This window comes from Xylocopa sonorina, chromosome 11 (genome assembly GCF_050948175.1).
Source record: "Xylocopa sonorina isolate GNS202 chromosome 11, iyXylSono1_principal, whole genome shotgun sequence".
Classification (NCBI taxonomy): domain Eukaryota; kingdom Metazoa; phylum Arthropoda; class Insecta; order Hymenoptera; family Apidae; genus Xylocopa; species Xylocopa sonorina.
This window is the reverse complement of record NC_135203.1, coordinates 1,166,652-1,194,176: the sequence shown is the minus strand read 5'-3', so window position 1 is coordinate 1,194,176 and position 27,525 is coordinate 1,166,652. Positions and strand designations below refer to the sequence as shown.

General features: G+C 41.5%; 1 protein-coding gene across 2 annotated transcripts in view; it reads left to right on the top strand.

The window, feature by feature from the left end:
- Sog (chordin short gastrulation) overlaps positions 1–25,007 on the top strand; it is a 59,695-nt gene extending 34,688 nt beyond the window's left edge. Inside the window, exons 3-9 of one of the 2 annotated variants that reach the window (XM_076903811.1) lie at positions 1,610–1,713; positions 8,642–8,771; positions 16,783–16,848; positions 16,931–18,730; positions 19,345–19,496; positions 21,027–21,350; positions 24,666–25,007. In XM_076903811.1, the coding sequence (XP_076759926.1) occupies positions 1,610–1,713; positions 8,642–8,771; positions 16,783–16,848; positions 16,931–18,730; positions 19,345–19,496; positions 21,027–21,350; positions 24,666–24,860 (2,771 nt within the window). In that variant the 3' untranslated portion in view covers positions 24,861–25,007. Of the gene's footprint in view, positions 1–1,609; positions 1,714–8,629; positions 8,772–16,782; positions 16,849–16,930; positions 18,731–19,344; positions 19,497–21,026; positions 21,351–24,665 lie in introns of both variants that reach the window. The other variant, XM_076903810.1, reaches the window with a different exon arrangement.
- The last annotated feature ends 2,518 nt before the right edge of the window (positions 25,008–27,525 follow it).

Genomic DNA, 27,525 nt, shown 5'->3' with positions numbered 1-27,525 from the left:
TCAGCGCTGCGATCTGCGCCGTTTTATTCTTAGCTTTGGGCGCGTCCTCGTGCGTTGATCGATATAGTACAGTTTTATGTCGAATACCGCGAATTATCCAGACGCCAGGGTACCGACCTCCGTTTCTCTCTACTTCTATTTGTTACTTTCTAATAGTCAATATATGTGCGTAATGTTCCTTTTCCAATAGCAAATTTCCACGGTTACACATTATTCTCCGCTAATAATTATTGCCCCGCGGTAAACAGTTTATCAGTAATTTACATTGAGGTATTTATAACGTACCAAGGGAGTGATAGTATGCGAGGCGACGTGATCACTTCCACAATGTGGTCAACGTTCCGATCTTGAGAAACTATTGGGTTGGCAATAAAAAAGCATTTTCCTTGTTGGCACATAGATAGCGGTGCGACTGTTTTGAAAGACTTCCGTCAGTGTCGCGAATTTGTTCTTTGATATCACATTTGATAATATCAGTCGTATTTAATTATTTTGATTACGAGCAAGTTGTGGGTAATTTTGTTTGTAAAAAATTAGTTATATGTCACGCTAGAAAACCGACAATACATTCTTGCCAAGGCAATAGTTCGCATCAAAGCGTAGCGCGCGCGAATCCTTCTGTTACCAAGTGCTAGGCGTTCCAAAGAGGCGAACGAGGAGAATCGTTTCTTAGGGATAACGATAAGCCGCGTAATCCGACGAAAAGAGGTCCAGCTCGTTATTTTTAGCGGCGAGCGCGGGTCGAGTATTTATTTTCGCGCGGATAAAAAGGAAAGGGCGTCGTGACGCTTAGCAGTCGTACGCTCTTTCCGACTTGTTTTTTCGTGTTTTTTTCTTCAAGCAGGAAGAAAGTGAAACAGCATCACTGTTAAACGAGGCAGGCAACGGCCTTGCCAGAATGGCCCACGCCTCTTTTTCCTGCTTCTTTCTTTCCATCCTTCTTCCCAGATCGCCTTCTTCGCTCTTTCTCTTCGTGCCTGGTCGCTTTCTTCTTTTACATACCGTCTCATCGTTGTCTCGGCGATTTTTAAGCGTCATATGAGAACGGTTGTTCCTTCTACCAGCGCGATGATGATTCAGAGGCTGGCGATTAGCACGCCCCAGCCGGGAAGAGTCCTCCATTCATTCCGCCATCTCACTTTTATCCCGTTCAGGAGTGCGAGGGAATTAAACGCTCGTATCGTGTACCGATTAAACGGAGAATTTGTTTTTTTTTCTCTTTTCTTTTTTCTACAATTTATTTCCCGTCAATATTTAATATTGGTTAAAAAAATAGTAGTCGCGTTACACCGTTCCGTAGCAATTTCCAATTAACAAATGACCATTTTTATCGAACGTTATCGGTGAAAAACTGCTTCTCCAATTATACGAAAGAATGCACGGTCATAATATAGTCGGCGTTAAACCTTTCTCCCCTTGAAGGCCCCCTCTCTCCGCTCTCTTCATATCTCTGCGTTCTGTTCGCTTTCAAATATTTCAGCCTAGCCATTTTTCGAGTGCTCGAAGTCATACATAAACGCGATGTGCGCTAGTCTCGGTTAGACGCTTATATAGGGAAAGAAAGAGGCGAGAAATTCACCAAGCCAATTCAAACGTCTCTTTGTTGCAGAATGTACGTTCGGGAAGCAGATACGAGAACTGGGCTCCACCTGGTTCGCGGATTTGGGCCCGCCCTTTGGAATCATGTACTGCATCAAATGCGAATGCATTCCGGTACGTATTAAAGTGGGTGTGCCCTCACGCATCGACGCACGTACTCCAGCACATAGTGAGCCTCGCTCTGCTGTGTTGGTTCGTGTCCGACCTTTAACCCCCTCACGGCGAGGCGAGCCTCAAGCCGTACGTACAACATTACGTTTCTATGTTCATGCGGCCGATCCGATGCCACTTTTACGAGACTCGCGCCCACTATTCGCGTAGCTACAGCCACACAACTACCCGAACATTCTGCTCTCCAACGTAATAGTTAAAGGAAGGACGATATTCAAAAACCATATTACCATAAAACCATTACCCCTTCAATCGATTTTCTTCAAACTTCCCGTATTTCTCTTTGCCAGCGTAACTTTTTTTATAGTTCATTCGAAAGCTTGAATTTTTTGTGATTTTCTCGCACAAAATTGACATCTTTTTTCAGTCAGAGATCGTAGCCTCCAAAATATTTCAATAAATGCATTTTTTGAATCCTTCCCCCTCCGTTATTTCAAGGGCCGTAAAAATGTTACACTGGCAATTGACCATCCGCGTCAGATCTATACAAATATGCGAAGTATGGACAAAATCCATCGGGTGAGTCCTTTCGAACCGTTATCATTGGTTTTGCATACAAATTCGCAGTACAACGTCGTTATGGTAATGAATTTTTTGCCTGGTAATTAATTTCTTGACAGGTCGGTAATTATGTCGGATTATGAATTGATATATCAATATTATCGTCGCAGTCATTTTTTTTTGTGTAATCTTAATTATCGATCAATCGAAGGTTTATGCGTTGCAAAGTTTCCTGCGAAATATGCTGGAATCTGAAATGCATTAAGCACGTACGATTTATTAGAGAGAAACATCTATCCATGTATAATGTTGACATTTTGAAATTCATCCCTTCGTAAATCAAATACTTCTACTTAAATATTTTAGGATCATTTAATTACTTAATTACCTTGATTTTTTTACATGAAATATTTAAATAGAAGTGCTTGATTTGAAAACGAATGAATTTGATTTGGTAAATGTGATGCGCAAAAGGGTGAATTTGATTTTCCAAGGGGTAGATTTAATTTGTAAAATGGATGAATTTAATTTACGATACTGTATAGAAGAATATAGATGTTCCAAATCATGCGATGGAATTATCCGATTGATATCTGCGGCTGCTTGGATTGGATTTTCCGAGAAGGTCATAGAAATGGCATAGCCCTACGCAGAGCCTGTGTACCGATGTAAAACCCGAGGCACGAACTAGGTGACGTGACCCACGGAGACTTGACGTGCTTTCTAATCCCATTCACGATCCGAGACAGACTGGCGTCCGTTTGTCAGCCCGACTACTACTACTGTAGAGACAGGAGCGTTGATTCTGTTTTACCAACACGGACGCTTTACGATGCTCATCCATTGGGAAACGATAATACTGAATAGAGCCATTTTCCGTTGGACGGTTACACCACGGATTTATAGTAAGCCAGAATCTATGTTTCCGTTTCTATGTGAGTGAATCGCGTATTATATAAACCGAGTTCCTTTTTTAAGGCCAAAAAGCTGAAATAAACTATTCATATAAAAATTCCTGACATCAGATATTATGTTGCGGGAAAGAGCCGAGTACAAAGGATTTATATTTTTTAAATTGAAAATGTAGAGATTTAAAAGATATTAGCATAGAAAACTTCCTTTCGCTAAGTTTCATGATATCAGTAATTTTTAAAAAGGAACCCGGTTTACAATTATCTCGTATCACACGGTATATATCGTTGTGTTCAGTTTCGTCAATAAGAACGTATCGAATGATGGATTGGCAGTCCTGCGTTGCCAATGCAGATGTTGACAGGCCGCACCTACGTTCAGTTATACATTTTGTCGCGCGTACGCGTCCTCCATTATTAATGAACGTTACGTTCGCGTGACGCCAAGTACGCCGAATTAAATCGGTTCCGGTTGCGCCATTGAGTAACAAATTTTCCCCTATCGATTACTCATCTATCGTCTCCATCTCCCGTGGCCGTTCTTCGAGGAAATACAAATTTTTATTCGAACAAATGCGATCGCGCGCTTGTTTCATTCCGATTTTCTCGATGATAGACGTAAATCTCACGTTTTCCACTTCAATCGACCGTGCGGTAGGCCATTCTCTTCCCTCAATATTCTTTCTGATCGGTGCTCCGCAACTTCTCGCTCATTTGAACACAGCCTTATCGTTTTTTTCTTGCTTTTTCTATAAATTTCCCTTTGGAGGCAAACGTGAAATTTTGCGGGAAAGAAAGCACTTTGAAAAGTTCAACACTTTATCGTGATAAAAATAAGTTTTTATTGGAGGGAACAGCTCTTATCCAACAGAGGAACAAATGCGCCGTTAAACGGTGATCCATTCAAGATTTCGATCACACCCACCCGTACTTGATGGTTACGGGAGGGGTTTTTAGATACTCACGATTTGTCGGCCGCCTTGTATCGTCGGACTATTAAAGATACTCGTCTCATTATACAAAACCCACCGGGCACATCCCACGCGATATCTGCGTTCATTTTTTTTGCGCCATTCACCTTTCCTGTTCGTTTCTCTCCCTTTGATACCGCCAAATCGATTCTTCTTTGAAAATACTGACGGTTGGTGAGAACTCTGGTCGCACGACTACACGTTGAACGCAACAACAGCAATAACACAAGATTCTCTACTGATAAGCAGAAAGACAGCATCATCGCCTTGCTTGAGACTTTGAGACGTAGAAATTGAGAAGCGTTATCGCGGTCCCTAGCAAATTCAAAAGCGATATCGCGTTTCATGGCACATTTCGATTAGATTTCACCAAAAGTTCTTGGCACTCATCTCATAACCCTAATTTTCTTCGGTCAACTTGTGTCTACGGGATCAGTAGGCACAATGGAATGCACAGCTTTAAAAATCGTTCTAAATACTACTTAATCCAAATTATCAGCCTATTAGGAAAGCGATTAATTATCGTTTCGGTCAATTCCTGATCGTTCGGTCCAATAATTCGTCGGTATTGCTTACCTAAGTCGTTACGTATACGAAGACACGCGCTATTTAGTTAGAGTCGCTTTATCGTGCGCGATAAATATTGATAGAAAATGGCGGAATAGGTTCGCCACGGCAGTTGCAGTGCGCGACGCATCGTGCTCGTTTAAATAATACGCGTAACAGAATCGGGAAATGTTCGACCAGGGACGTGAAACGCAATCTTTTCTCGAGCACTCGCGGCTTATGGCTGTTTACATTGCGCCGATTCAAAACACGTGGCTCGGACACGCTGTTTGCATTGTCGGTTTACGTGATCCTGTTTGTGTACAAACGTCCACAGGTCACCCTGTGTCCGCCAGGCAACATTTGTTTATATAGACACGGTGCCTCAAGCAGCACGCGCAAGTCGTGACCCAAGGCGCCGTGATCTGTCCAAACATTGCGGCCAATTAGCGGAACTAGAAAAAGTCGTAATGGCACGCATCGCTGCTTAACGTTTTTGCCTGTCGAATTTAAAAACACGTCGATTTCATTTACATTTTATGAATGAACGATCGCGAGTCGATTAATCGATTATTCAGTACGTATTTAGAATCAAGTCACATTCACAATGTAAATTAATTGTACGTATAACGTTGTTCACAATGGGCTACGTTATCTGTCGATAGGGTATTAAGGAAAGGGATGATATAAACCGGTGCACGAGATCGAAAAGTAAGTCTGGCTGAGTCACAGAGAGGTAAATAATACTGGGTTAATAACTTGACCCCGTGCATGGTTGATTATGGATTAAGAATGTGAAAATAAATTTAGGGTCAATCTTAAAGCGATTCGAAGCCCTCGCTCAGTGCGGTTCAATTAATACTCTCTATCATAGTAACGGGTTCTGTCGCGCATGCATTAATTTATCGTCCGGACAGAATGGTCACGACTGTTCTAATGGAGTTTAATTTAGCCAATCTTCATAAACTCTGTCCTTGGATGACCACCGTTTTTATGCGTTTGCCTATAACATCGTATCGACCGTTTCGTATTTTTTTGTCGGTTCACCTTGAGCCGTGGCCAGAAATAAGACGCGAGGAAGACCGCGGAAAAAAATGATTTCTCGAAAGTATTTCTGTAGTTCCTCGATGTGTTGAGAAAAGAGAAAAAGAGAACACTAGGAAGTTTACCGTTTATCGATTGAAGTATGTATCGATGCCGAGAATTAGGAAGGAATTTCGCGACCGAGACTATAAATACGTAGCGTTGGGGTTGGGAGGGGGGAAGGGGAAGAGAGAGAGAGAGAAAAGGGACAGAAGCTTAGTCTAAGGCAAAGGGTTAGAGAAAGAGGGAGAGCACAGTAAGCGCGAAAAAGAAAGAGCATCGGTACAGGACCATTCGAACCAACGGCTTGCGGACGGACGCGCGAACTCTATTTTTAGTCTTCGGTGGAATGACAGTCCCTCTTCAGTGTATATGAGGAGCTATTGATAGGTTGCGGGTTTCGTTGCGAGCAGCCAAGCAGACACGTCGCGTGAATCACACGAGACATCGTTCCTTTATCTAAACTCATACACCGGACTAGTATCTATCGTTACGTGCGTTTCAATTTACAGCCGTTGCAACTTTCCACGCTTCTACACTGTTTTGCTCACTCGATACATTAGAGATGTCGAATTTTTCCATTTTAATTGGACGTAAATAATGCGTTCGAATTTGAGGCTCTTTCACGAAAATAAACTTAACGTGAGATGTAACATTAGCTTATGATTGTCCTTTATGATTGTAATTAAAAACGTGTGGTGGGTGAATGAATCACGCTAGCCACAGCTTTTTAATTGACGACAATTGTCCGACTGAATCTGTATATCCCGCAAAAACGTCCGCGTAATATCGTGTACGAACACCTACAAACACTCACTGCTCGGTTTTATAACTGTATTAACGGAGTTGTATATTTTCGGCCACAATGTCACACGGTTACATACGTGTATAGGGTAAATCAGAAGTATGCACGTGCCCCGCTATTGTTAAGCCAAAAAAATGGTTGTTGTCATCACGTACATATTGCCAATCGAGTAGCGTTACAGAATGTCCAAGCATTACTTCCAGTGCATTTTTGTACTGAAAGAAATATTTAAACAATAAATATCCGATTTTGTCTTGCAAAAATTAGCGTGTATTGTTCAAAACTTTACACATTGCAAGCATTCTTTCCAACGTACCTCCTACCGTGTTGACCGTTAGATATTGATTACATTTCTCAAAAGACTTTCACAGGGCTTCCTTAAACAGCAAAAAAGCTATTATCTTTCCATATACGTTAGCATTATTAAATTTATACTTTGCTGCTAAATAAGATGCCTTCATGTACAGTTAATCGTCTAAAATTAATTACGTTATTTGTAAATTAACGAAATGCATCGAGACGTTTAACTTCAGGCACATTCTTTACGATTTGCCTTATCGTTCTTTCAGGTTTCTACAGCGTTTTAAATATTTCTGGTACACGGCACCTCGCAGTCTTGCAAGCACTTATCAGGTGCTCTCGAAGCACGCGTCGGCTAACACCTAAATATATCTCCGAACGATAAAAAATACACCTACTCGCTTAGCAGGGCACAGTGAACCGTCCCGCGATCTTATGGGTTCCCCTGAAACGCAGAATTCACTCCTGGCGCCCCGATTCTCGTATAATGCAAAGTTTGAACTCTGCTCGCCGCTCGTTCCTTTTTCGTTCCTTTCGCCCTCGTCACGGGAATCAACATCGAACGTATCGTTTCACAGTTTCAGGAATGCCGTGCGGTTCTATAAAACCCTAAACTTAATTCCCGGTCTCGGCCCGGTGTAACTGGAATCCTTTGCGGACCGCGATCTCTTATCCTTTCTCTCAGTCGGCGCGCCGTTTTGAAAATGAAACTCTCGAGATCGGCGGTTCACACCCAGAGATAACTAGACGCCGCAAATCTGTTCTAAAGTCGGATATTTATCGACCGATCAGCGTGTGTCTCTTGGATCGCTGAAAATTCTATAAACCTTTGATTTTAGAACTGCTGCATCAGGTGATCGTAACAATTTCGTTTGTTTAAGATTTAAATAGTATTTCATTCCAGTAGTCTCGATTTTCACGATCTTAACTTACAAACACTATCGCTACTTCTCTTATTCGTCGCGCTAAAGGGTCCTTCTTATAGTTGCAGTATATCCATGTGTACTATTGCCTTCGTAAAAATGTTCCACTTCAACATTTTTATCAAATAATCGCGGTCCGTAAGCTAAATCGAGTATGTACTACTATCAACCATGAATGCATTGTAAAGAACGGCTTAGTCGACCGCGAGTGAGACATCTAGGGAGAGAAATGTACCCTGGTCAGAAACAGATCTGTAGTAGAAAGCCATAGAATATGAATATATAAGGCATCATAGAACATATCGGTAACAGAGTCGCCATTTACGTGGTTCAGAATAGTTGCGGTTGGTATACGATTCTTTCTTGCACGAAACTCTTAGAAAGTGGTAACCGAAAGAGACGTTAAACGGAGAATTTATACTACGAGAAGCATTATATATCGTGTCGCGAATTATGGCATCATTGACCGTGATAAACGAGTTCTTTGTGATCACTAACACCTACCAATTACCTGTCGATAGATTTATGCACGCCGTCACGTACGTAAACGTTACAACTATCGTCAGCGATGCGTAAAGGAGTAATAAACATGTGAACGCATTTACAGACTGGAAGACATTACAATCTCACTTTCAAATGTCGCCGCGAACGTATCTAGAGTAGTATGAATAAGGAATTCGCGTAATTTTCGAAAAAGAAACAACGTGTTAACGTTGAAACAATATAAACAAAGTAAAAAGCTTACCAATTTCACGATCGCAGTGTGAGAATTATTCAACATTCATAATTTTTGTAAATATTTTATTATATAAAAATAAGTTTTGCTTGCAGGTGCAAAAGAAACGAAGGATAGTGGCGAGGGTCCATTGTCGTAACATCAAGAATGAGTGCCCAGAACTTACATGCAAGGAGCCCGTCCTTCTTCCAGGCAGATGCTGCAAATCTTGCCCGGGTGATTTCAGTAAGTAACACTATACTCTTCTTTAGAGACATTTAACACCAGGCTCCTTTCACGCTGTTTGGTTCGACCTGCCAGGACTCTTTCGCGACGTGAGATTTTCTCTTTCGCGATAAAAAGTAACAGATGCTTCTCTGAGGATGCTGAAAAATTTATCTGCATTAAAAAAAAATGCGACGATCAGGGTAAAATAAATGTCTCGTACAAATTCGTACAGTTAAACGAAAGAGGCGTGAAAGAAAATCTTGCGTACGAGTTTTTACTTGGTGATAAAAAGCGTCAGTTTCCACGTGGGTTTACAAAAAAAGAAGCAACAGAGGTGGCGACTATGCTGATCTCTGTGTAAAGGAATGTCATTGGACACGAGTTACACCTGTGAGTGCATGGATTATAGAGGAGAACGAATAGTAGCCTGTCGTTACTTAATACGACAGTGTCTTCGAGATAAGGAAATTGCCGTAATATGATCCGGGGACATGTGTAGCGATCACTGTTTCGAATAAACATGTACGCTTTTATTCGACATTCACATATCAATGTCGATCTTAATATTATATTCAAAAGAAACAAGCTCGCCGAATTTATTAGAATACACTTATCTGTCGGAACAAAGTCAAACATATCAGATTTTTGACTCAGCGATCACCGTAAATATTCAAAGTAAAAACTAAGAATGATAAAGAAAAGAAAAGTAAATTATGAAAACGATCAGTTACCACCAATAGCTGCTAAAATGATTAGGGCTCGTAAATGTTACGGATAGAGTCACGCACATTGGGAGGCTGAAAAAAATTAATGACAGTGAACCGACTTGCGTAAATCATCCATCAATGATCACCGCCTCTGCCGTTTTTGTCTTTATCGCCGTCCTCTCTTTTTCTACGTTTCTTCAGGCTCTTCTTCAAGCGTCTCTCTCTGTTAGATCCGATCCACCTGATAATCGTATTTACAATGCCGTGTAATCATGGTCAACCATTATCGCCTCGGTGCCTTTACTTTTATTATCGCCTCGATGCTCGAACGCTCTTATTAAGGGATTAGCAGATCGACGTGTGCGTGCGGCATTCTTTTTTCGCCAGCATGCCACGAGTCATGAGAGACTTGCCCTCTCCTTTTCTATCGAGAATCGAACTGTTTTTTCTGCGACGATTCTGTTTTTTTTTTCATTACGATATTGTCTTCGACTTTATTATTCTCATCCTCGCAAACGACTTCACGTGCTTCTCTTTTTGTGCTTGTAGCGTCGTTTCGCAGACTTTTTTTTCAACTGCTTTTATTCTTAAATACATTACTGACGTATTTCGTACGTCAGCTGTGAAATAGAATAGAATATATACATTTTGCGCCTCTTCTGTCATCCATGGACTACGCGTTATCTTGTAGATATGCAACTTTCACTCGTACAACACGGGCAAAATTCTCTGCACTCTGATTCGGTACCTGTTTTTTTTAGAATTACTATTAAAAGAAAATACGGCTAGCTATGAGAAATAAAAGTACAATATTTGGTACTTTCTTTTAGAAGAAGTTCTGATCGACGAACGAGTGGCTTTTAAATCGTACGAGAGCAGAATTGTGGGAATGATATCGTTTCCCGGATGAATTATACTTTTGATTAGCTATCTATTACTCTAATAGTAGTACATTATCATAAACGTCGTAGTCAGCCTAGCCCATTATGAGCTAATCGACGTTAGACGTGTATAAAAGAAGTGGATGTTGCATTTCAAGTGACATTACAGAGTCTTTAAGGAAAGCTGCTCGTCTTAGATAATAAATACGTGCCAGGAATCGTGCGTTCTATCTACAGATGAAAAAATCGCTGCCATCTTGTATAAATTTTGCATAATCCGCAGTGACGAATTTATGAGTGTAATGTATCGTTGTAATGAAGTAGCGTAATAAAATAGAAATGATCTTATAGAGAAAACCTGCGCAGTTTTATAATCAGCTTTTCTTTACGTCAGACGTAGCAATTATCATTTGCCTCCGGTTGTGTTTTTTTTTTTCAAGATCTTCCGTGCAGTAGATTTTACAAGATGAATCCTTTTTTTAAATACTTTCTTTTTAATTCATAATACTTGTTCGTCCTTCTGTGTTATTATTCCGTTTCTATAAAACATTCCAATAATAGATCCGAAATATAGCATAATCTAATGATATAGATTTCATCTAAGGCTGTTATCTATGAATATAATTTTAATCAAAATTCTAAAGATACAACAACTCTTTGTCGAATGTAACTCGACATCAGTAAATAAAAAGAAGAAACAAACGTAAGTTCTATAAATGTAAATTACAACAAAGTTCCTAAGCTATATTTAATACAATTAGTAAAGCCAATCATTTATAAGCAGGGGAGTTGCTGATGATATTCATGAATCTTCCAAAATCAATAGCTACGCACCTTCAAATTCTGTAAGATAAATCGTAGGGCACGTGAAATCTAACATTGTTATATCAAATATTACAAAAATATCTTCGCGATATAGTTCAGTCATTATCGTCGTTGGGAATCATTGGTGAAAACCGCTATTTTTTAGCGAGCCAAGAAAAGCGCGGGCTTTTATGATAACGCATCGTCCGACAGTTGGCCTCGAGGAGAAACGAACAAGCTGCCGTGGAAAAGATAGCCGTTGACCACATATGCATGTTCACCATCACCACTTCAACGATGCGGGCAGTGCAATTTATCGGTTACTTAGAATCAATTAGTGAGCCCGCATTTATTATAACCGCGAACAAGTCCGCTGCCATTGCCCGCGCGTTTTTCCGTCCCAGAGAGCCGATGATTTCTTTATCATGCTCTTAATAATCGTGTTACTTTCCATTCGTTTCGTTGGGCTTTTCCCTTTTTACAAGCGTATATTATTTTCATGCCCGTTGCGCAGTCCAATGAATGAGAAAATACCATCGAGACGGCTCGTTACTCGTCTCGCGTGCCCATTCAGTGACGTCGCGACGCTATTCTTGCGATTGGCAACAAGTAAGATGGAGACTCGCGTAAAACTTATAATTAAGCTGAATTAAGAGCGCACGTTGTTTACGGTAGCTAGACGGCTGGCGTGATTCAGAATACTGTATCGGCAATTCGGGAAACGTATTATTGCGTGGTGAATTCTCCCTGCAAATCTTATTTTCTAAAATTGATCATGATGGTAAATTTCCTGTTACTTGTAATCGTACCTTTCAATTATTCAACGTGCAATAAACATAAAACTGCGTTCTCTGATTTTCAATGTCTAACATGCCACGTCTACGCACGATAAGCACTCCACTTATCCGGACACATTTCAAGTAAAAATAGTTTAGATAATTCCATTATTCGTGTAATAATAGTTTCACAAGTTTCTCTATTATTTTTACAATAACCGGAGATTACACAGAAATAGTCTGACGACTGTTTTCTTCACTCTTTTAGTTTTTAATAATATCCGCGAAATTGTCGAAACGCGTAAAATTAGAATAACTCTCTGGTAGTGTACAGTTCTGGTAACAAGAGCTGACCAAAAGTCCAGTAAATCAACCGTGCAGTAAAATTTCGTTCCGATAGATGGACTTGCGATAAACAAAGTTCTACTTTGTACTTATTGAGACAAGATGGCAGGCCGATTTCTTGACGGGACACACTGTGCCACCCCGTGGCCGCCTCGTGGGACGCAGCGGCGTGGACAGATAAGCGAAATAACTACCCGTGAGAGAGACCGAATTGACCGTAATGGTCGCGAGGGATGACCGGCGGAGCAACGACATTAAAGAAAGAGAGAGAGAAAAAAGCGGCTCGAAAAAAGAGAAAAAGGTCAATGATAAAGAAACGGTAGAATCAGGGTGGGAAAGAATAAAAAAGAAAAAGGTGGGAAGAGAGAACGCGATGAAGAGAAAAAGAAGAATAGTCGGTCGGCGGATAGGCAGAAAGAGAGAGGGAAAGCGAGATAGAGAGAGGTCGGGCGCCACGGTTTAGCGCCATGGCGCCGGCTATATTACCACATGGCGTCACTTCGATTAAGCCGTGCAATCTAAATGTAAATATTAGCATACGTAATGATCGGGCATAACGCGCGCGAGAATGAGAATAGCCGCGGAGACGAGACCCGGGGGAAAGATTTCACAATGGTGGGAGAAATAGCGTAGGAGTAGACGAAGATTATTGCAAACCTATTGCTGACCATTCTCTTATTACCGTGGGCATTCATCTCTTATCGTTTCTTGTGATGCAGCCCTCATACCGCCGGCGTGCTTCAACGTTGTTAATTCTGCCTTCTCATATTCTTTTCTCTGTTATCTATGTCAACTAGTTGCACTTCGCCTGCTATCTCTTCGGTTTACATTATACAGGAGCTAATGTATCTTGATAAATATCTACATTTCTGCTTTTATTGCTGTTTGTTGTAACGATCAACATTTTGCAATGGATAACGGATACGTACGTGAAAGTGAATTAAAATACAAAAAGGTAATCGTTCCAGATTCCAGGCGGGTCAGCTTGAACGCGTAAAAATCCCTAGAATGTTCACGTCTACCTGTTGCCCATTTGTCAGAAATATCGTATTTACAACTTTGACCAACGCTTTCTCGTAGTGTCCGGCAACTACTATAATCGCACGATTGGCTACCTCGCGTACACTTCGCTATGGCGTATATTTATTTTAAATTCATGGTCGCTAGTAACACCGAGGAAAGAGTTAGAGTATCGTGCCGTTGGTAACCGATATCACTTATTATGACATCCATTAATCTCATGCCTAGGCCCGCACAATATATCACGTTTAACAATTTTGTCGCATGCTGTATTACAAGAAACGTTACGCGCGTTACATTTGCCATTCAAGTTTCTACTTCGAGTATCTATCATTTCCATCCATCTGACATGGTCGGTACCCTGGCAAACCAGATTCAAAAAGGTCAATTCGATATAGTAGTTAACGACCAATAATCAGTCTGTCGTATCAAATTATTTGATAACCCGTTTCCGATTGAAATTTTCAATACATACGTAGATGGCAAACATTCACGCCCCATTACTTAGTTAAACAATTCAGAATTACTTGCTACGTTCGTTTACGAAGCACGTTGGCGAAAGAAAAATTCGTCAGGCATCAACAGAATTATTTTTCTCGACTAAACAAACTGTAACAGGCCATCTAGTATCGGTTACTGCAGCGTGGAAAAATTTAATTCTGCTTGTCCGTTTCCTGACATTTCTCAGCCGCTGTTATCTCGGTTATGTTCGCGGCGTGTCTGGCAAGCTTGTTGCCCCCTGCTGATGGAAGGTGAAGCCGCTTACGATTACCAATCCGTAGCCACGTCCCTTTTACGTTCCGCTTATAGAAACTGTGACCCGTCAGCCCGTCGATTGGACTGTCACATCGATTCTCATCGGCTCGGGACAACGAACGACGAACGACTATGCGTCCCGGATGTTACCAGAAGACGCGAAACGGAACCCATTCACCGGATAATGACGAAACACGTTTGAATCCCCCTCGTACTCTATCGAAAATGGCTATGAACGATCGAGATTTATTACGAAATCAATTATTGTAAAAGATCCATAAATGCGGTTAACATTGTGTTGTGCCTGAAATCATGCGTGAATAATTTTTACGAACTTCATACTTCGTTACCTCGATTGAATCGTAGTTAATTATCCGAGTTCGTGGGAATGCCGCTTGGGAACAAAAAATTGGCGACACCTCGCTTATGAGAACACGCGACAATTGAGGGGAAAGTCTCTCAACGGTTGGACAGCGTTCCGAGCAATTACCTAATGGCGACACTACAATGTTTTCCCGCGTTCAAATTAACCGAATACATTTCGCGCGAAATTGAAAATCTATTTTTCGTTTCCATTTATAGCGTGTGCATGCGTGTATTTAATTGTTCGCTAAATTTTATTTCTAAATTAGATAGAACGGGGATTGATATTTTAGAAAACGTGAAAGCAAGCTGACTTTCGGCGCCGTTTTTACGAGCACGCTTAATCCTGAATCACGTCCGACTTTAGTAAAGTGTCGATTCTCGCACGGGAGCCATTTAATTGGTCGTAACTCTTTTTCCACAATAGTCGCGTTTAGTTGCCGCAAAATTCAGTATTCACGTCTACCCTTTGATTTCAATGAAAAATAGCTTGTTATTTTTCGCAACGATCGTCCGGTCATGTTCAGCTATTGTGAAAACTTACATCGATTATTTCCTGAAATAAAAAACATTTTATCGATATATAAAAATTACAGAAAATCGTTACACGTGAGAAAAGAACGGTAAGAAAAATATTTGAGATTACTAGAAGGTGATACCATCGATTAAATGAATTGATGGCGCCATTTAGTATGCGCCATTTCTTACTGAATCTTTCGCGATGATTACAACTACAATTCGACGTCTGTACGAACGTATCGAGGCTGCCGTGAACCATCGAAATCTGCAGCTTTTTTAGCATCTCGTTTGACTCCTAATGCGTCAGAAATAAAGAACCGAGGCGCCATTGGCCACATGGCTTTTCGTCTGTACAGTGCACGAAGTCTACGGCGACTCGGGTGCAATAACATTTTCTCACGTTGCCTTGCAACTTTAATACTTGCAATCTAACGATATCATTAGAACTACAAACGAGATATTGTTTACATTTCTACTTCAATGGTGTGTGCTTTCCTACGTATAAATGCGAGCGATATGAAAAAATCCGAAATACGATTCGTGATTAAGTAGAAATATCAATTATAACGAAAAATGCTGGGCGTAGAATCGCGAAGGCAGGAGAGATTAGCGGGAGAATGCGGAGCTGTAATATTCCGTGAAACGAATACTCGTAAACCGAGGGGTTAAGAAGTATAGAAACGGCGGGTAGAAAGGTGAAACGGCGCGTCACGATATTCCACGACTATTGGTGGCTGTCACTGTACTCTACGTATACCAATTAACGTATCCGTGCGGCTGAACCGGCGCGGTATGCGCCATAAAAGCAACATTCAAAGTAGCGGTGGTTGGCGCCAGCCGCCTCTTTTCCTACCCCACGGGCATTCTTTATGGTTCGTACACACATCGCAGCTGAATGAGGATCCGTTTTCTCTCACTCTCTCCACCTCTCTCTCGCTCTCTCTCTCTCTCTCGCGCGCGCTACATTTTCCCCCTTTCTCTCGTACCATTCTTCATCGGTTATTTTTCTTTTACGTTCAAAAGGGGCCATTCGAGCCGCGCCGCCTTATAATCGATAGGCCACCATACGGGATCCTTCGGCTTCACGACGCCAACACACGCCGCTCAAGACCGCGTATACACGCGTCCATTATCCTTGCCGACGGTGCGGAAAGAGCAAAGAATGTGGATGCACCTTTCCTTCGGTCGCGAAGGTTCAGTTTTAGCGGCGAGAGAAGCTCTGTTGGGGCGTTACGTATTGGGGTCTGCTTAAAACTTCGGTGTATATCACTACTGGTTAAGAAATGAACTTTAATGAGAAGTTTCTCGCTGAAGGGAGGGACTGTAGACGGTGGCGCGCGCGAGCGGTACTTTTTCGAGGCAATAAGACCATTTCTTTTTACGACTTGTGCTTTTCCTAATGCTACGTTCCTCGTTTACCGACCGAGCGCATCTTGGAAAATAGAAAGATGACGAATCATTTAATATTTCAATCGACTTTCGGTCAGTATTTCGTTACCAAAATGGTACCAAAACGGATAAAAATGCTAAACGATCGGTTTAGGTTAGGTTAGTAATGAAACGTATTCCATTGTAGACTCATTGTAAATCGAAAAATAATTACGTTTCCGACTAATAGGTATTTGTTTAGCTGCCAGTGAAGGCTTGAAAGGATACTGACCCTTCATACTTTAATACTGACCAAAGGGGATTAAAATATTGATCAGTAAAATACAAAGCCAATAGAAATGATTTGTAGCGAGAGTTTTCTAAAATTTTTGCGAGACATGGAATTCCTTTGTTTCCTAGAACCCATTATCGAAAGAGCTTTCGATAAATAAATCGAGCAACGTGATTCAAATATTTGTGTCCGTTTCAGGTACCGACATAGTGCAAGATTTGCCAGCACAGCTGACTTCCGAGGAAGAGGAGAGAAGCTTGAAACGTAACTACCCAATTCGTACTCAGTCAGCCGGTTTTAAGGTCCGCTCGATTACTTATACAATAAATTTCCACGTTCTTTTCAGATTTCGGTACGCTTTTAACAGGTAGAACGTCTCAGGCGTTGCGTCGCGACGAGCCATCACCAACGTCGATGTATAACAGCGCGTACAACTACCTTGCAACGGGTCGCTTTACGTTCCACCGCAAGAACTTATACTACTCGTTCTATCTATCGACGACGACTCCTCGACCAAGAAGTATACAGTTTGTAGACGGGTCTGGAAGTATCCTGGAGGAACAAACGATCGATCCTATAGGCGGAGTTTATCAAAACGCGACGGGTAAACTGTGCGGTGTCTGGAGGAGAGTCCCCCGAGATTACCGAAAGTTGCTCCGCGAGGAACATCTTCACGTGTCTTTCATATGGGAGCCATCGGCCACCCTGACCGGACAGTTGTCCCGTTACCGCGCTTTGTCCACGGAACAATACTCCTCCTTACTGGAACCGGCGATGGGTGTGGATCGTTCCTTGATGTCGGGTGCAGGTGCCACCGCCATAGTTTCAGCGTCCTCCGCATCTGCGCCGTCCATCCACGTATCCCTAGTGTTCAACGGCGTATTTCTGCCCAATGATATGTCCGAGGTTCCCCTGATAGTCCAATTAGAGCATCTCGAAAAGGATTATGTAGTTTTACGAGAAGAAATAGTAGTTAAGAAACCGTCGAATGAATTGAACTTCGGGGAAGTCCGTAGCGCTTTATCAGGAGCGGATCTTCGTTTATTGACGCGGGGCAAATTGTCCATTAGCATAATGTCGAGAAAGGACCCGCAGGCTTTACGATTAGCCGGTGTAGTTGGCCCGCGCGTTAACTGCGAGATGTATCAGACCCTGCTGCTTTCAGAAACGCCCTCGGCTGCCTCTGGATTGGCCTGGGCGTTTCTGGACCGTGCTGGCTCGCTGCGTTTCGGTGTCCAGCTTATTGGATTGGAAGAGGAGAGTCCTTTGGTCACTCTGGTAGACGAGAGTGGCAAGCGTCATACCGAACTGGAAGATCTGACACCTTATCTGGCCGATGGGTTAGCTAACGGGTCTCTGGAACGTCCAGGGCCACGTTTCCTCGAGCCTCTGTTCAACGGAGAGCTCTCAGTGGTTGCCGCGTCGCACGTTGGCTCGAAATTGCGCGGGCGACTGCTACAAAGACCTGTAGCCGACGCCAGAGACACTACCGCGCCTGTTTTGCTTAGAAGACTGTCTCAGGAGCCTGTACAGCCCAGACCGGTTGGTCTGATCTGGACAGCCGTCGATTTAGACTGCTCTCTTCACTACGAGCTAGAAATTGCTGGTTTCCCTCAAACGACATCCACCACCAACGGGCACGAGCCGCGTACTTTCCGGCTTTATCTGGAAACCATGCCACTGTTGGCCCAAGGCGCGCCTGTTGCCAGAAGATTGCTAGAAGAATTCACCGGTTACGTTTTAGAAGGGTCCGTCACTGGATTGACACCGGTGGAGTTGTATAGAATTGAATCCGGCATTGGTTTCCTGGAGGTGACCGACAGTCAGGCTGAGAAAATTTTGAAAGCCCGGTTCAAGACTAGGGCGCCGCTCAGTTGCCTCCCGCATTACGCGGACAACGATGTCGCCTCGGTCGTGGCGTACAATCTTCAGCCGCCACGGTCGGACATCGAAACTGGCGCTTGCTTTCACGAGACCAGGTTCTACGACGAGGGCACCCAATGGACATCCAACACGGACCCTTGCTCAATGTGCCACTGTTACCGAGGATTGGCCCAATGCGACCCGGTGCCCTGTCCAGCTCTCACCTGCGCTCAGGGAAAACAACTGAAGCCTGCTCCTGGCCACTGTTGTCCAATTTGTTCAAGTATGTCACACGGTTTTAACTTATTTTCGTCTATCTTTCTTGTCGATGATAAAACGCGACGAATTAAAATCGATATTAAATCCCATTAACCGCGACACGTTCCATGAAAGTAATCGTGTGTGGAATTAGTTACGCTTATCTACGATCCTGTTTAAATTAGACGGCCGCTTATCTACCACAGCTACAAGGCTAATTATTTTCCAGCTTGTCCGATTCCTGTTACTGCCTCGGAAAATGTTAACACATTTTAATAGACCCGAACACGGTGTCTTGGAGAAATAACTAGAAGGGTCTAATTAGCGATTTATATGATCCATTCGACAGTATTATTCGGTTTTTATTTTTCCGGTAATTTTAAACCTAAGGGTCGTCGTATGATGCTCACAGGTCACACTACAAAATTATACAAGGTGTCATACGAGTGTTTAAACATCGACTTTTGTCGACTTGTATTTTTTTATAATTACATAAACAGCAATTTAAAAAGTTATGAATCTTATAAGAAATGTATTATAGTGTGTGTGTGTGTATGAGAGAGAGAGAGAGAGAGAGAGAGAAATTCGTACAATTGATTCTTATTTGCTTCCGATTAATGAAATTTGCTATCTAATTAGGTCCAGGAATCAACACAAATGCAACAGGAAAGAACATCAGTTCGGTGACCAGAGGCTGCACTTTGGCTGGTCAGTTCCATCTACCGGGCGCTTCATGGCATCCATATTTACCCCCAGTAGGATTCGACACTTGTGCAGTTTGCACGTGTGACGTAAGTTTTTAAATGCTACTTTATCCACCGTGTTATCTTCCTGCTATAGTTGTTGGTATGAAGTTAATTAAAGATTTAAGATTACCGACAGAGTCACGGCCTACCATCTAAATTTTTTTTTTACGGTAGAGCGAGTGGCCTCCAGTGGTCAATGAAAGCTTCCATACTTTTCCAAAAAATATTCAAAATAGAGGTTTTTTTGTTCTTAGGTGGTTAGTGTCCTCGGCTATATTAGTATACCTATATAAATCGGCAACTGTACCAGTAATTCATTCGAACGAGTTTCTCAAAGGTTTCTTTCGCATCGATGCCAGTTTTTCCCCGAGCACAATAAGCGGTGACGCAAACACTCTTTAACCCTGGGTCGAATTTCGAAACGTGTTGGAATATAAATGGTCCCGTGACGCGGAACAGAGAGCTGAAACGTGTGAGGCGCGACGGTTTCGTGGCACGGTTCGATTTCCATAGGCGGCGGATTTTTCCCCCGATTCTTTGTTTACCTCTTTACCGTACGTTCACTCTTGTTGCGGCCGGCGCTGCACGTTTCGTAACGAAATCCGACATCACCGTCGATCCCGCGACGTATATTATAATGCGCTTTCTGGTGTGCAACGCTCATAAAAGGTCTGCGCGAATGAAAAATTCAACCAGACACCGGACTGTGTGCGCGCGTGAGAGTTCGTTGCGCCAGAAGAATGCGGTTGCTCTCTGTCGAGTCATGAAAAGGAGTTTCGTGCTGCGAGCGTAGCGATCGGCAATCAGTGACAGGCCTTTCTAAATAGATATTAGCGAATTGTTTGAAGTCACGGCCTGAGACACGTTGTAGAAAGTCATGTTCATTACTGCAGATAAGCCGATTTCTGTTGCTCTGTAGCTTACCGCTTGAATTCCGCTCGCTCGAGCCCGTCGGTGTTAAAAAAGGGAATGCTGATGCTGGAAGTGTTGACAAACCAGAAACGTCGTATTAGACTTCGAGTTCCACCACTTCTTCTCTTAACCCTTTCCACTAGGCATCTTTCCGGACGTTAGCTACTAGCAATAGAAAACTTCTATTACTATAGAAAATTTTAGGCGAACATACATTTCTAAAAAAGTTACGGTGAAATAAGTTTAACCTCTGTGATCTCTAATCAATTATGATGCCCTCTAAAAAGGAGACATCCGAGTATAAAGGATTAATCATAGATATTCCTTTAGTCGCCTAACGAACGTAAAATCCATATTCGAAGATGATTCTTTTTACTTTGAACTAAATAAAACTGAGTGTAATTTATCAGAATGGAATTGCGTGAAGGAAGGCAGAGCATGGCCTCTGTCGACAGAAAAGTAACTAGCCAAACCCAAAAAGTAAACCGCAACCCAATCCTATTCCGACACTGGTGTATTCGATTAACGCGTCGATTCGTCTGTAGAAATATTAAAGACGTTAAGAATCGTCGTCCAGACGGGGGAAAAAAAACCATGCCACCTATAGTGGCAATGTGAACGCGGCATTACGTATCGAATAAGGATATCCCATTTATCTTGCAGCCTGTCACGCTGGAGGTGAAATGTCCGCGGGTGCAGTGTCCGCCATTGGACTGCGACGAGAAGATCGCCTTCAGACCCAGCAAGAAGGCCTGCTGCAGACAGTGTCCAACGACGACGCCTAGTACAGCGAACACAGGAGTCGGGGGCGACACCGCGCGTCCGCTGCGGGACCAAGCGGCGCCATCGACCAAGCGCACCGCCCAGGAAATATTGGCCGCCGGCGGGTGCAAGTATCCTCTCGGTGGCCCCTACGAGAACGGGATGGAGTGGCATCCGCGGATTCATTCGCACGGGGAGATGAAGTGTGTCAAATGCAGGTGCAAGGTGAGAGTCACTGGTCGATGGATCACCGTTTTATTCGTTTCCCCGAGCAGCTCCGACTCGAATTAAAGAATTCTTGTTAGATCTCTGAACAATCTAAAGAATTGTCGAGAAGTAGAAGTTTGAAAAAATTTAACAGGTTAAATGTGAGTTGTATAACTCACTTGGATTATTTTTCTGTTTATGGATTATTTTTTTTGTAGTATCCTTGTTAAAACGTTAGGAATCAGGACTTACGGTTTATGGTTCAATATCTTCAACTGGATTTATTCTCTCTCATTACTTTTCTCATTCCATGCATTCTCCTTGCATATATTTTGCATTTAATATCTTTGCATATATTACTCTTTTTCTTAACTAAAATTCGTTACTCTTTTCTACATCTTCATTGACCTACACTTTACCCCCTACAAGTTGCCTCTTACGACGAGCAGGGGATTACCGTGGGTGTATTCTGATCCTCACTGCGCAGGGATAGAACCAGAGCTATTTGCTTTAAAATTACAGATTGCACGGAACGTGGGAATAATGATTATTCTAATATCCTACGATGAACATTTTAAGAGCACTGAATCTGTAATTTGGAGGTTTCAAATTCAAACCACCTTCTCTGTTGATCTCTATCGGTGTTGATAGGCAACGCAGTTAAACCGATGGAAGATAGCTCGCGGTCGGTCTATCGGCGCTTTTTTTTTGCTCGTGCGCTCGATAAACGTGGCAAAGATGAGATTGCATCGGCGCTTGAAAGCACAGACGAATCCGTTCCCGTATGGGGCCGTTTTTGCAGCCAGCGGTCGACCACCGTTTGATGCGCGGAATACAAATACCTCGATTACTAGTGGCACTGAATTTCGGGTTATGGTCAGCTGCGCGACAGGCATTGAAGAGGGGGATAGAGCGATCGCTAACCGCTTATCGCTAGAACACTCGCGCAATTTCCTACGAGGTTAAGATGATACGTGAACGTGTGAATTGTAGTTGTGTCATTGCATTTACATCAATTGCGAACAATTAATGTAATCATAAAACGGATATCAATTATTTATTTTATTGAGAAATGGATCGCTTTAATAATTGCGTAAACGAACAGGGTAAATTAAGTTAGCGTCATTTTTTGTCATTAAGCACCGGGAGTTACAGAAAAATAAAGTTTACGTTTTAAGTTACGTTAATCAAATTTGAGGATCTATGAATCAGGTAATACAAGCAGAAGTTTGCGGTGCATAAATGAACACTAGAGGAAAATTAGCAAGATTCATGGTCTCCGTAGCAATTTTACTTATCATCTAGCTTATACGACATCACAAATATATTACTCGAGCACGCGAAGAAATTAGTTGTAATCACGGGAACACCGATGCACTTTGTAGTCAGAGCGAAATTGATGACTGGGACATGTGCAATTTGCGATGGTACAAGAAAATACGATACAGTTCATGATTATGTCCGTTTCGCACACCGACAAAAATACCAACACAAATTATTGTCGGTTATACCTAATGCAGGTAATATCTCTTGCGTCATTCAAATACAATAACCATCTAATTCTGCAACTATGTACTCACAGGAGATAACCAATTCGCGTTAGATTGGGTTGGATAGCAGCTCGAATATCTTAGTTTGTAGTGACCTTCGTTACCGACATCGCGGAAAAAATGGGTCGCGCGTTGCGAAAATTTCATTGCTAATAATAGGTTTCTTCTGATATTGCATAGATTTAAAGTGATTCGTGTTAGACTCGCGTTCCGTTGAGAACTAGTAGCGCGAGATCGTCACGGTACTTTACTTGGCGAGTGCGACAATTTCCGGTTTACACGATCGCTCTTACCCCCTCATCAGCCGCATTCCACTCGTGCTTGAAGTTACTGGCCGACACGAACCAGAAGACACATCTTTACTACCTTTCCAACGTATCACCGGCAATATCAACCGACTATCTACGATTATTAAGAAAATACGATGATTTTGTTAAACGCTTGTTGAACTTAAATCAAATATTAAATCCTTAGGGAATTCTGTCGATTGATATATACAAGCAGAACCAGCAGTTTGTGTATAAATAGTATTTTAAAGAAACTGTATCCTCTTTCGCAAAACCATCTTTGGAGATAAAAGATTCTATGATACTTTTATTATTATTGTCTGAAATAGTATTGAAATTTGGAAGTAAAAATGTGACGTATAGCGACAAGGATATGGAAAACCGGTTTTTATAAAAATTTCCGTTCGTTTGAACGGAAGTTTGCAGAAAATTTCAGGGGCGCCTTCATTTTCCCACATATTTGATAATCCTTCTTTAGACGTGGTGCAACGACATTCGTTCAGACGCGTTCTACAACCTGGAACAAAGGTCGTTCAAGGTTATCTATCTTACGTTGTTCTTATTATAACAGTTTATGCGTGGATTAAGGATTGTTAGTATAAAGTTAAACATCAACATCCTCAGTAATTGTTAATTACGGTCTCGTAATGAGAATTCTAATATTTGCCGGAGTAAAACAAATATTATTTTAACCAGGAATATTTCTTTGCATTATTCTTGAACTTGTTACATCATTCACAATATCACAGATTCCCATCATCGCAGAAAAGAACAGAAATGTCTCACGGGCATTTTTGTCCGCGGTTTCATTATGCGAAGGTCTCGTCGAAAAACGGCTGGCTTTACTTCAGCCGGCGCGGTCGCTCGCGGTATATACAAACTCGTTAGAAGCTGGTCTCAGCCTCGCCGCGATACCCAGACTCAGACAACGGCCACGACCGGAGAGACCTTTAAGGAGAAAACTTTTAACTGGTCTCGTTCGCTTGGTCCGACCATTAAAAGGGTCCATCCACTACGATGAAAATGGAACGCGGGCACGGATCGCGCGAGCGAACTAGTGCCGTTGCAATCAGAAAAAGTATTGCTCCTTGTCCGTTCCATGATCGCGAGATCACTCTGTGTTCCGCTAAATTCCAATAGTACCAATGTTATCCAGAATTAAGTATGTTGCGAGTTGCAGCGCCACCTCCCCGTCTGATATTATCACAAACATTTGATATATAATGATTGTCTTCTACTTTAATTCTCTGTTTAGGCTAAAAAAAAAGATTAAATGATAAAAGAAGTAATCTATACGATAAGTAATATTACTTATAATATTAGTGATGAGAATCATAAGCAATTCTTAATACTGTGTGACTATCGCTAGTTATCTAACAAGAATAGCCGTATTCCCGTCGAAAACACTATACGCGTTTACCATCGATACGAGTTCGAGCGAAGCGCAGAGATGAAATCTAAAAAACGCGTTTCGCCGTCTGTCTGAATGTTTGCAGAATGGCGAGGTCAGGTGCGACAGGAAACGATGTCCACGGGCGCTCTGCAACACGATCGCGCACCAGATGAAACGCGGCGAGTACGTAGCGGACGGGGACGACTGTTGCACGGTCCAGTGTCGTCGGGCGAGGCGTCACCATCGCAACAATCACCATCCAGCCCGGCATTCCGTGACGCCGCGCGAGCTCAGCTGAGTAGCCCCAACCGCAGCTACGAAGCCTTCCTCAAGAACAGTGCCCTGGTCCATGGAAACGCTCCTGGACCTTGTTTCTCTCTGTAGTCATCCGGATTCGCGATTAGCCTTAGTCGTCGCCATTCTCACCGCTTTTAATTTCAGTACGACTCCAGAGCAACCAGCAAGCTGTAATACAAGTAATATTAGTCTTCCAAAAGCTTGTAGTGGCTATTTGAAATTGTATCAGAGTAATACGAGTAAAGTGAACGAATAGGAGATAATAAGACGTGTTTTACATGAAGATGGGATTAAGCAGAGCCATCTAAACAAAGCAATACACACAGAGTCGTCTCAATCGGTATATTAGATAGCTTTATTGGTTTTGCACAAATTACGTTTATAATTCCTATTGTAATCAATTCACTGATTCTATGGAGTTTATATCCGATTATTTTTTTGAAGAAGCATTTCAAGAAAAGGAGCAAACACTCGGAGACGGTATTCTACATTTTATGATAACCATAGTAACTAGCATTGTAAAGAAAGCTTCCGAAATGAGGTTGTTAGAGACTGATCAGTTTATACAGAAAGGATGAATCGCAGCCGGAAAATGGTAATCAGTGAAACAAAAAGATTCACCCGTGAAATGATATGTGACCATCACAGGAAGCCGTAATGGTAACAATGCTAACAATATAATGGGAGCATCATACAAGAGGAAGAAACATAGATGATTCTCATCAGTTATTATTCTTATATTCCCGTGGCTTGCTTGGTTATTCGCCATGGAGTCCCTTAGCAGCACCCACAACGAGACGTTTATTAATCAATTGGCTCTCATCAACAGATCAACGGACCGGAAGCCAACCGCTCTCTATATTCGAATAACTTCCCGCATACATGTATATACATACACGCGTATATATATGTACACACATACACATATGTCCACACGCGCGCCCACACACACACACACACACACACACACACACACACACACACACACACACACACACACACACACACACACACACACACACACACACACACACACACACACACACACACACACACACACACACACACACACGTATGTATGTATGTGTTATGTGGTACGACGGCTATATTAAATGAAAGAGCAAGTAGAAAAGGAAAAAAGGAGTAGATGGAGAAAGAGACAAACCTGGGGAGAGTTTAGAGTCGTGGCGGCAAGTGCAGAGACCTAGCGTACCCACCAACCTCACCGAGTTACCCAGCAACCAAAGAAGACTGAAGAACCTCCGATGGTGGCATCAGTTATCACTCTAGCGCAAAGACGCGCTAAATGTTTATACACACTGTATTAACTTTATGCAACTTATTACTGCTACAGATTATTATTACTATTATTATTATTATTATTACTATTATTATTATCAATTTTATTATCAATATTATTAGTACTACCACTACCACTACCACTACCACTACCACTACCACTACCACTACCACTACCACTACCACTACCACTACCACTACTACTACTACTACCACTACTACACTACTACCACTACTACTACTACTACCCACTAGTAATGCTACTACTACTACTACTACTACTACTACTACTACTACTACTACTACTACTACTACTACTACTACTACTACTACTACTACTACTACTACTACTATTATTATTATTATTATTATTATTATTATTATTTTATTATTATTATTATTATTTTATTATTATTATTATTATTATTATTATTATTATTATTATTATTTTATTATTATTATTATTATTATTATTATTATTATTATTATTATTATTATTATTATTATTATTATTATTATTATTATTATTATTGTTGTTATTATTATTATTAATATCGTTAAAGTTATGAATCACTATACATATTACAATGCTTCATGTTGTCATTGCCCATTATTATTCATCATCATCGTTCATAATTCATTGTATTTGTTATCATTAAAAGTACGTCGTTTCATTTTAATTTTCATTATTATTACAATTATTGCTATTATTATTAGTATTTCTTTACTTTCTTTCACTTCATGTAGTATAAATATGTTATCGCTATTATTTTATTAAATATTCATCGCTATTATCGACACTGTATATCTACTAATCGCGATTGTTATTGTTAATATTAATCGAGTACGACATTTTAATTGAAACGGTCTGTAGTCTCTCATTGAAACGGTTTTTTTTATGTTATAAACTTATTTATTGTTAGATCTTCTAAGTTATTGAATGGCGGTCTCTAAGTATCCGAATGAAAAGTTGTAACTAGATGCTCCACGCAATATCTTTATCGCAAAGGTTTCGAAGATCGCCATTCTCGAATGCGCGTTATTTTAATGAGTATGTAAGAGTGAGTCAGTTTTTTATGCGTACATAAATTGGTGGAAACGATTGAGAATGATAATCGAGAGAAGATATTAGGAGACATCGTAGAGACGGAGTGTTTGTATAAATTGTAATTCATATCTATAATTTACGAGATTCAGTTGATTTTTTTCAGGCCTGAGAGCCTGCGCGACTCCGTCTAGCTTTATCTTATAATGTCATCCAAGGATACGAATAAACATTTGTATTCGACCTTTCACGCGAATGGTTCATCGTTTGAACAGAAATTTTGCAAATCAAAGTCTCGACAAAAGTGAACGGTCAACGATTA